We start from the raw sequence: 11273 nt of genomic DNA, 5'->3' as shown, positions 1-11273 counted from the left end.
TTAACTGCTAGATTCAAAAATCTTCTGGAGGGGCCAGGGAGATGGTTCAGTGGAATAAGTGCTTGCCTGGAAAGCACAAGGACCTGAGTTCAATCCTCGGTTCCACAAAACAAAACAAAATAAAACAAAAATCTTCTGGAGATTCTCAGGATCATTGTCTTGCCCATCTTGTACATATAACTGTATGACTTGTCACTGTCATGTTTCCTAGCTCTTCTCCTTTCCCTCTCTTAATTAGTCCTCGAGTTCCTGCTTTCTTTTTACTTGTATTATACCTTTCTATTTGTATTTCTTCTTTTGAGTTCTTATACTAGGGAAACTATACGATATTTACACATGTGTGTCTGGTTTATTTCACTTATGAGTATATGTTCAAGTGGCATCCACTTCAATATGAAGGCTTCGAGTTTATCATTCTTTATAGCTGAAAAAATATGGAACGTTTCACGAATTTGCGTGTCATCCTTGCACAAGGGCCATGCTAATCTTCTCTGTATCGTTCCAATTTTAGTGTATGTGCTGCCGAAGTGAGCACTGAGTTAAGTCTTGAACTACACAGTGAGTTTGGGTCTGAACTACATACAGCCTATGTCAAAATACTAGGAAAAGGAAACAAAACAAGACAACAAAAACTAAGCCAGATGTAGTGGCACACACCTGCAATTGTAGCTGTTCTGGATATGGAGGCAGGAAGATTGCAAATTCCAGTTCAGTTTGGGCCACTTAGGGGGACCTTGTCTCTAAATATGAAAGAATTGGGAGTGTAGCTCCATAAGTTTGGTGGAAGAATACGTGCCTTGCTTGCAGGAGGTCCTGATTTCAATGGTCAATGTCTTAGTTAATTTTCTCCTTACTGAGACAAAATACCTGCCACCCTAAAGTTAAGGGAGAAAAGGTTTATTTAGTTCACAGTTTGTAGAGGTTTCTGTTCATAATCTGCTGGTTCCAAAACAGGGTGGCACATGGCAGAGGGGCAACTCTTCATGGCAGTGGAAGACGGACAAAGCAACAGGTGAAAAGATAAGACACTTTCTGTCCCTTATAGTGTGTATAGTTTACTTGCCCTAGGGCTATACCTTAGGGGTGGTGTAACACAATCTTACTTCCAGAATTGGCCCATGAATCGACCACAAACTAGATTCAGGCACCTCTGAAAAACCTGCCTCCCCCATGGCTGCACGGGACTTTGGGGGGACATCTAGACATAAACCATAACATCCAGTAGTACCGACACACAAAAACAAAAGGTTGGAGATATAGTTCAGTGGTAGAACTCTCCTGAGTTCAATCCGTGGTATGGAGGTGAAGTATGCGTAGGGGGCAAGAGGGAGGAAGTAAGCAAGTGAGTTACAGTATCAGGAGTTACTTAAGTATTCTTAAACAAACGGTCAATAGATAAGGAGTAGGCAGTGATTAGATCTGAGTGGTGGATCCTATTCACTTAATGTTTTGGCAAATCCTGGCTCCAGAGACAACCGTCCAAAAGTTAGACTCACACTTACAGGATGCTACCCCATTTCAAGTGATTGCCATCAAACAACATTTCCTTTGAGTAAGTTTTGGAGTGATGAAGGAAATCAGCGGAAGCAAGATTATTCTAATTGAAATCTTAGAAGCGCAAGGGCGACACCCTCCCTGGAAGATTCCACTTCCTTAGTGCTCGCGTGTCTGCCCAGCCTATTTAGGCTCCTCTCGGCCGCCGTGGCGCCGCCGCGCTCAGCTGTTGGGGGCGGGGCCTTCGCAAACCATGGCGGGGGAGCTTGAGGGAGGCAAGTCCCTGAGTGGGCTGCTGAGCGGCCTGGCCCAGGACGCTTTCCATGGACACCCAGGCATCACAGAGGAGCTGCTGCGGAGCCAACTTTATCCAGAGGTGTCGCCCGAGGAGTTCCGTCCGTTTCTGGCGAAAATGAGGGGGATTCTTAAGGTACTGGCCTGAAGCCGCTGAACCAGCCCCTTCGCCCCAGCTTTCAGACTCTTCCCCTTCCCCTCTCTTACCCCTCTAAGAGGGTTCACTTCTCACTGCTGTTTCCGAGGCCTCCACGCTGCCCCCCTTCAGATCTGAGGAACTCGCGGCGTTGTCTCCACTTTCCTAAGGGTGATGCTTCTGCTGAAGATCCACCATCTCCAGTGTTGTCCAACACCTTTTACCCCCCAACAGCACATCTTTCCTATCTGTTGTGCGGGTAACAATTTCCAGTTTCCTTTACTGTGTGTGTGTGTGTGTGTGTGTGTGCGCGCGCGAGCGCTGTGAACAGAGCAATAGGTCGTCCACCAGTTTTCCTGGGTGGTGGAAGTAAAGTGAGCTAGTATTTGCTAGGATAAGTGCTGTATTAGTATTAGAGCAAACACCTGTTAAAGCAGTGTGCTGTAGGTTTAAGAGACTATATTTAACGGTTGGAAGTCAAAGTATATATCAGGTAAGACCAGTCAGTGAAAGGATTCAAGACAGACAGTAGGTAAGATGAATTTTAATGTTTACTTAACTCAGTGTATTCCAAGTGTTGTCACTTCGTATTTAAGTATACAAAGTATTGAGCTTTTGTTATTTGCTTTACTAAATTTTTGGAGTAGGGTGTGTAATTTTCACTTCAATTACACATTATTTAGAATTACCCACATTTCAAGTATTCCATAGGCACATTTAGATAATGCCCATAGCATTGGAGCACTCAGATTCAAAGGGAGAATTAGTCATTGTAATACAGTAGTGCCAAACTGTACTGTAAAGATGTACTGTAAAAATAGTGATTTTTGTTATTTTCTGGTCTGTTTGGAAATTACCATTTTATTTGTCCTTTGAAGATTAGGAAAAAGTTTCTGTGAGTCTATAAACAGCCACAAATCACATTTAGCTTAAAGTCAGTGTTGGAATTTCATCTACATTTGCTACTTGTTTCAAAATTACTTACGTTTTTATTTTTTGTTTTTTTTTGTTTTTTTTTTTTTTTGGACACAGTAGGCTGACTACATAGTCAGTAGGCTGACTATGTAGGCTGGTTTTGAACTCACTATGTAGCCCTTGAATTTTGAAGGCATCCTTCTGACTCCACCTTCTGAGTTCTGAGATTACAGGTGTGGACCACTATACCTAGCTAAAGTTGCCTTTGTTGTTTGTTTTGTTTTTTTGAGACAGGGTCTGACTATGTAGTTCAGAGTGGCCTTGAACTCACTGTGGCCTTGGACTCATGGTAACCCTCCTACCTCCAGCCTCCCAAGTGCTGGGATCACAAGTGTGTGCCCACCATACTGTTTATATTTTTTTTAAAAGGCAGTTCTGTAATATTGTTTTTGATGTTTTGAATTTGAACCCATGGTCTTGCACATGCATATGCTATACCAATGAGCTACATCCTCAACCCTTACTTTAAAAAATTATTTTTTTAACTGCTTTTGTATAAAGGATTTGAATGCAGGAAACAAAAACAACAGAGCAGCTACTTCACAGAAACCATTGTTTCCTGGAAATGTAAGTAGTGATAGGTATGATTGTACACATTCTAAATAATATTAGTTGATATCATAAATCACTTTTTTTGTATTTAGTACAGGGTCTACAGGGTCTCACTACTGTACATAGACCGGACTCGTAGTGGTCCTGTTTACAGCCTCTGAAGTGCTGGGATTTCAGGCGCTTGCCACCATTCTCAGTCTTAGTCACCATCTCAATGTACCCCGGGGGTGGGGCTGGCACAGCAGGCCCAGGGATTGAACCCCTGGCTCCTGTGTCTGCCTAAACAGTCACTTTAATCCACTGAGCTATTTGGCTGGCCCCATAAATCACTATTGAATACCTCCTCTTTCTTTCAAATCTTATTCTTAAGTAATCAGAGGATGTTTAGAAAATTGTATAGGAGGGCCAGGGAGATGGCTTAGTGGAATAAGCACTTCCCTGGCAGGTGCAAGGGCCTGAGTTCAATCCCCGGTTCTGAAAAAAAAAAAAAAGTACAGTTTTTTGAGGTATTTTCTAGGCTCATGGGGATAAAGGTGAAGAATGACAGTCCAAGAACAGCATATGTGTAGACAATGTCTTAGGATCTCCAGAGATTAGGAACTCATACTCTTCTCTAGGTAGAACATATTTTGAGCTTTTTTTTTTTTTTTTGAGGAACCAGGGATTGAACTTAGGCCCTTGTGCTTGCCAGGGAAGTGCTTATTCCACTGAGCCATCTCCCAAGCCCTGAGCTCTGTCTTATTATGAGATAAAAATTGTGAGATGCCCAGAAGAGAATCCTTGAAAACTTTCTTCATTTCCCTTGAAGTACATTACAGAGTTAAATTCAGGATACTTAAGCTTTTTGAGTGGTTCTGGGTTGCAAAGCTGGCTTGGCTCTTGGTATTGACAGTAGGCCTCAGACCACTTGCCTTTGCCGAGAGGCATAGGATTTGCACAGCTATTTGATTTGCAGGATCAGACCATAGGCTAAGGATGACATCTATTTTTATTTTATTTTTATTTATTTATTTATTATTTTTTTGAGACAGGGTCTCACCATCTAATGCAGACTGGCCTTGAACTCACTTATATAGCCTTAGCTTGCATCAAACTCACAGTTATTGTCCTGTCTTAGTCTCTTGAGTGCTGGGATTACAGGCACTCACCACCCTGTCCAGCCATAACATGTGTTTTTAATCTCTATTTACCTTGTAAGTAACATCAAGAAATAAATGTAAACAGGGCCCAGGAAGTGGGGTGCTGGCGGCGAGGGTGGGTGGCGCAGCTGAGGTGGGTGGCGCAGCTGCGTAGGACAGGACTAGCAGGGAGGGCAGTGCGTGACCCCGGCCGCCCCCTCCCCATGTGCTGGGCTCCTCGCACCTCCCCCAGCAGCTCACATTCACCGCCTTGGACTCCTGCGACTGCATCAAAGACGAGTTCCAGCTCCTACAGGCTCAGTACCACAGCCTGAAGCTGGAATGTGACAAGCTGGCCAGTGAGAAGTCGGAGATGCAGCGTCACTGCGTCATACGAGATGTCCTACGGCTTGAACATCGAGATGCACAAGCAGGCGGAGATCATCAAGAGGCTGAACGGCATCTGTGCCCAAGTCCTGCCCTACGTCTCCCAGTAGCACCAACAGCAGGTCCTGGGCGCCATCGAGAGGGCCAAGCAGGTCACTGTCCCGGAGCTGAACTCCATCATCCGGCAGCAGCTCCAGGCTCACCAGCTGTCGCAGCTGCAGGCGTTGGCGCTGCCCCTGACGCCCCTGATGCCCCTGCCCGTGGGGCTGCAGCCGCCGTCGCTGCCAGCCGTGAACGCGGGCACCGGGTTGCTGTCACTGACGGCGCTGGGCTCCCAGGCTCACCTGTCTAAGGAAGACAAGAACGGGCATGACGGCGACACCCACCAGGAGGATGATGGCAAGAAGTCTGACTAGGCGGTGGCTGCGGTGGCTGGGATCGGGAGGGCAGGAGGGGAGACTGAGGCACAGAGAGACAGGCGTGCAGAGCCCCAGCCAGACAGCTCCGCTCGGGATGGGCGACACTGGTAGTATTTACGGTCACCGCCGCCGCTGCCGGCTGCTTGCTAGCCACCCTTAGATCTCCTCCTCTTCAGCCATCCCGGCTCTCCCACTCTTCTCCCCACTCCCTTGAGGCAAGCTGAGGGCTGGCCAGAGTTGGGGACCAGACCCTGTCCCGCAGGGTGCAGAGCAAAGCCTCTAGCATCCTGGTGCCCCACACGCCCCTACGGCGCACACCAGACAATCTGGCTTCATGTAGGCCCTCAGATGAAGCTATAGCGCCCACCCTGGCACTGCATGTACTCGATGCTACCAGCCCCTTCCCCACCTGGGCTACCCGAATCTGCCCCTGCCCTGGGACCACTCTGCTCCCTACAACTGCTCCAGTAGCTGGAGTCGCTCCCAGCCCACCCCATCCTCTGCCCTGCCCCATGGAAGAAGGGGTCAGAGCTAGGCATGGTGGCTCATGCCTGTCAGCCCCCTGGGAGGCTGAGGCAGGAGGGTCTCAAGGTCCAGCCCAAGCTGGGTGACCTAGTGACTTAAAAGAGCCTGTCTCAAAGTAGAAACTACACAAAGGGGCTGGGGATGGGGCTCAGCGCCAAGGCCCCGGGTTCAATTCCCAGCACTAAAGGAGGGAAGTCAGTCTAGCTGGGACCAGCAGTGTGGGGGCGGCACCCCAGGGATTTCCTTCTCCTCTTCCCAAATAAAGATAAGGGTACAAAAAAGAAAAAGAAAGAAATGTTTTTAGGGAAGCAAACATGATTTTTTTCCCCTGAGGAACAGATCTTAAGAAGATATTGTTTATACTGTCTGTATACATAGTGTTCTACTTAGTCCAAGCTAGCCTTGAACTTGCTCATACCCTAGACTGGCTTCTAATTCATAATCCTCCTACCTCAGCCCCCAGAGTGCTTGTCCTACAGATATATGCTACTATTCCTGTAGCAAACATTTTTATTTTCATTTATTTATTTTTTGTATTTTAGGGAATGGTCTACAGGATGTTTAGGCTCTCAGTACTAGATCGAATTTGTAGTGATCCCCCTGTTTACAGCCTCCCAAGAGCTGGGATTACAGGCATGCACCACCACATCCAGTCTCAATTGCTGTCTCAGCATGCTGCAGGGGTGAGGCCGGCATGGAGGCCTTGGGATTGAATCCCTTGCAAGCGCTTTAATCTGCTGAGCTATTTGGCCAGCGCTTACAAACATTTTTAAACAAAAAATCTTTGAGCAGAGCTAGAATGTCCATCTGCAATAAGAGGAAAGATGCACAAATAAATAAGATGTAAAGATGCTATAGCTAGGTGTGTTAGCACATGCCTTTCACCCTAGGACTCGGGCAGGAGGACTGTAGTGAGTTTGAGACCAGCTTAAACTCCATAGTGCATTCAAGGTCAGCCTATACTACAAAGTGAAACCCTGACTCAGGAGAAAAAAAAAAGTGCTGTAGTATTTGTAAAAAGCATGAATAAGCAATTGTGGACAGAAAAGAGATAATTGTTCCTGGCAATCTCTTTGGATATGTCATGTTTACTGTTCTTAAAGAATGTGAAGACTATGTTACTTTATTATGTTTAAGAAATCATTTATTTATTTATTTATTTTTGGTGGAACTGGGGTTTTGAACTCAGGCCCTTGTGCTTGCCAGGCAAGTGCTTATTCTACTGAGCCATTTCCCCGACCCCAGAAATCTTTTTATTGGTACACACAGCTTGGACTTGTAGTGATCCTCCTGTCTCAAAGCCTCCCCAGCTCTGGGATTGCAGGAGTGTGCCATCATGCCTGGTTTTGGTCGCTGGGACAGTGGTTCCAGGGCCTGCATGGCATACGGTACTGGGGATTGAACCCGGGTCCTTGCACTTGCCATGCATGTACTTAGATTGCTGAGCTATCTCTCCAGCCCTGGGAAGAATATTTTAGACTGAGATTAGGATCAAATATGAAGGGCATTTTAGAGTAAAAAAATAGCAGAAGTGGGCAGGAAAATGTAGAGCATGTTTAGGAAATAGTAGATAGTCCCATTTGATCACAATGTGGAGATACTGAAAGATTGGTGGAGGAGGTAAGAAAAAAATGAAGCCACCTTTATTTTCACAGAGTATGGATATTTATGGTTAGATGACAGCAGAGTTCATTGAATCATCTGTGGAAAATCATCATCTGTGAAGAAAATGAATAAAGATAACGGGTAGGAGGAAAAGAAGGAAAGGATGTATAATCACCAGCAGGGACTACAGCACACTTTGTAGTAGCCTTTTTTGGGGGGAGGACTGATGGGGGTTAAACCTAGGGCCTCATGTTCCAGGCAGACACTCTATGACTAAGCCAAACTCCAATCCTGTTAACAGCTTTGTTGTTGCTAGCTGCTTGGGAATATGTTTCAGAGGTTATAGTTCAGGTTCAGGTGCTTGTTGGGCTGTAGCTTTTTTTTCATGTTGTAACCTAGTACTATGCATTCCTGGCATCTGTACTGACCCTTGCTTTCTACTCAGAATGGAGCTCCCTGGGACTGGGGATATAGCTCAGTAGCGCAGCACCTGCCTGGCAAGCACAAGGTCCTGAGTTTGATTCCTGGTACAACAAAAACCAGCACACCAAAGGACCAGCCAGATAGCTCAGCAAACTAAAGTGCTTGCTCAGGCAGAGCACAGAGGCTGGGGTTTGATCCCCAGCATGCTGTGCTGGCCCTGCCCTGGGGCACGATGAGATGGCGATTAAGACTGGGCATGGTGTGCGCCTGTAATCCTAGCACTTGGGAGGCTGAAAACAGGAGAACCGCTATGAGACTGATCTATGTAGTGAGACCCTGTACACCTTGTGCACCCTGTCCACCCTGTCCTAAACTCATTAAAACAAATAAACAAACCAGCATACCAGGTATTCTTAGAATAATGGTCTCTGCCTGACCTGACTGGTACTTTTCTAGCTTTGCCTCTTAATCACAAAAGGGCAAACATTTCATTTGTTCATACATATATGAAGCAGGCCATTTGCCTCTAGTTTTTATTTTGATAAGCACTCAAGCAGTGAAATCAGGAGTTAGAAATGACATCCTATATAAATACAGTACTTTGATTGCTATACACTGCCATTTTAATCTTTTTTGAATTTAAACTTCTTGTAGGTATGAGTTTTCATTATTTGTCACTGGTTTTAAACTTGTAGATATATCTCTAAATTCTAGTTTATTGGAATTATAGAGAAAGCTGGTAACAGGAGGATACCTTAACTTTTGTTCATTTTTATTCTTTACTCATTACTGCCCTCTGTTGGTGATTTTATATATCTTTGCTGGAATTTCCTAATATAAAAATTTTTATTTCTTCTGTTATTTATTTGTTTGTTTTTTGTTTTTGCGGAACCAGGGATTAAACTCAGGCCCTTGCGCTTGCCAGGGAAGCACTTATTTCACTGAGCCATCTCCCAGGCCCCAAAAATTATTAATAACAATTCTTATTTTCTGTTATTTAATGTACTCTTTTTTTCCCCCCTCAGTTCTGCCTTGGTTGTGTCAGTTTATCCATTTCACTCTATCATTATAATATGACTTTTGAATTATGTTACATCCTAATATAGAAATCTAGAAATGCGTGCAAGTGTATAGATTGAGCGTGGCTCTGCAAGGGTGACAGGATGGAAGAGAGCACAAGTCCCAAACCATGTGGGGCTGTAATTGTCTAATACACCTATTGTCAGCTAGGAGGAGAGTGTGGAGGAGCCAGGTCTCCCCCTTTATCCATGGAGTGAGTGCGGATGATCATCCCATTTCTTGTTCATGGCTTTACATCAGACTTAGAATAAAATGTAGTCTTTTTGGCATTAGTTTATGAGTTCCTATATAACCTCACCCTTCTGTGATCTCACTTTGTGGTTTCTAGCATGCTTTATTTATATGTGTTAGTTACTTTGTGAACCTCTTCATCCTTTTAGCGGTACTTGTCTTTGCCTGTGCTGCCTTTCCTTCAGACATGCACATGGATAATTCATTTGTTTCATTTATTTTCTACCCGAAAGTCATTTCCTATGAGTACTTCCTGATCTAGTAAGAACCTTACTTTCTCCTGCTCCATTCCATGCTCTATTTTCAAAATTACTACTAAATGTAATTATGTTAATTTATTTGTTGACTTTCTTATTGGGATGCAAACATTAAAAGTGCAAGACCTTATTATGTTTTTCTCTGTTCTTAATACCTGTCTCAGTTACTTTTCTCTCATTGCTGGGACAAAATACCTGACACCCAAAATTAAGGAAGCCCTGTGTGAGGGTTTCAGTCCATACTTGGCTAGCTCAAAGACAGGTGGCAAATGGCAGAAGGCAGCAGTTCATGGTGGCAGAAAACTGCAAAACAGCAAGAGCAAAAAGGAAGGAGCAGGGGCAGAGGAATAGCCTCTCCCTTCTTTGTATTACCTTCAGGCTGTGTGCCTTAGGCTAGGTGTATCACTCACACCCATAATCCCAACATTGGATCATGAATTAATCACAAACTCTAGAAGCTGGCTGCCCTATCACTACATGATGCTTTGAGGGGAACAACTAGAGATAAACCTTAGCAATACCTAATACTGTTCCTGATATATGGAAGACATTTAATAAAAATTTGTTGAGCCTCAGACATATTAGACAGTTGTTCTGCCAGTAAGTTAAACCTTCATGGCATTCATTTTAATAAAGTCTTTTTGTAATATTGCCGTATGCGTTCATTTACATCCTGTCTGTAGCAGCTTTAGTCAATTATAGTAAGAGTTGAGCTAGGTGTGGTGGCATACACCTATAATCCCAGCACTCTTGAGGCTGAGGCAGGAGGATCACTGAGAGTTTGAGGCCAGCCTCATCTACGAAGTAAGTTCAAGGCCAGCCTGAACTGCACAGTGAAACCATGTCTCAAAAAGACAAAAAAAAAAAAGTGTGGAATCCTTTTTTTTTTTTTTTTTTTTGGTGGTACCAGGGATTGAACTCAGGACCTTGTGCTTGCCAGGCAAGTGCTTATTCTACTGAGCTATCTCCCCAGCCCAGAATACTTAAATATTTACCCTCTTAATGCTTGTTCACAAGAAGTTTGCCTGCCTTTGCCCCAAATGTCTGTTGTTAAAGTCATGTTTCAGGGCTGGCCAGATAGCTCAGCAGACTAAAGCGCCTGCTCAGGCAGAGCTCAGTGGCTGGGGTTCCATTAGCTGTGCTGGCCTCACTCCCTGCAGTGCCCTGAGATGGTGATTGAGACTGGGCGTGGTGGTGCACCTATAATCTGACCCTTGAGAGGCTGAAAACAGGAGAATCCCTACAAGTCCAATCTGTGTAGTGAGACCCTGTAGACCCTCTCTACATTAAAATAAAGTCATAATTTTCATATTTGGAACTATGTAAATTACGCATAGAAATTGGTTCAGTGATAGCTGTCTAAAAACTGGGCCCCAACCAGCCATGAAAGCACTTGTGCCAGTAATCTTAGCATTTGGGAGGTTGAGGAAGGAGGAGTGCCTGAGTTTGAGGCCAGTCTGGACTACATAGTGAGACCCCTTTTAAAAAAAAAACAAACAGGGGCTGGCCAAGTAGCTCAGTGGATTAAAGCACCTGCAAGCAGGCGCAGGGGTCAGCAGGCGCAGGGGTCAGGGGTTCGATTCCCAGGCCTGCTGTGCCGGACCCACCCCGTAGGGCATGCTGAGGTAGCAATTGAGACTGGGCATGGTGGCACATGCGTGCCTATAATCCCTGCTCTTTGGAGGCTGTAAATAGGTGGATCACTACGAGTCTGATCTAGTATTTTTTTTTTTTTATTGCTTTCTCCTTTATTTTTATTTTTAATTTTTTTTTATTT

At 44.7% G+C, this 11273-nt stretch overlaps 1 protein-coding gene, 1 non-coding gene and 1 pseudogene across 3 annotated transcripts in view; 2 read left to right on the top strand and 1 right to left on the bottom strand.

Annotated features, from left to right (window-relative positions):
* Window positions 1-428: 428 nt before the first annotated feature.
* LOC111818059 lies at window positions 429-535 on the bottom strand. Its single transcript, XR_002822128.1, has one exon. It is a non-coding gene; the product is annotated as a U6 spliceosomal RNA (small nuclear RNA).
* A 1185-nt stretch (window positions 536-1720) lies between these two features.
* Commd1 (copper metabolism domain containing 1) overlaps window positions 1721-11273 on the top strand; it is a 194361-nt gene continuing 184808 nt past the window's right edge. Inside the window, exon 1 of one of the 2 annotated variants that reach the window (XM_004636172.3) lies at window positions 1721-1924. In XM_004636172.3, the coding sequence (XP_004636229.1) occupies window positions 1748-1924 (177 nt within the window). In that variant the 5' untranslated portion in view covers window positions 1721-1747. The remainder of the gene's footprint in view (window positions 1925-11273) is intronic. The other variant, XM_023720845.1, reaches the window with a different exon arrangement.
* LOC105742839 lies at window positions 4775-5589 on the top strand (annotated as a pseudogene).

This window comes from Octodon degus, unplaced genomic scaffold (genome assembly GCF_000260255.1).
Source record: "Octodon degus isolate 3935 unplaced genomic scaffold, OctDeg1.0 scaffold00078, whole genome shotgun sequence".
NCBI classification, from domain to species: Eukaryota; Metazoa; Chordata; class Mammalia; order Rodentia; family Octodontidae; genus Octodon; species Octodon degus.
Note: the sequence above shows the minus strand (reverse complement) of the source record. Positions and strands in the feature narration are given on the sequence as shown.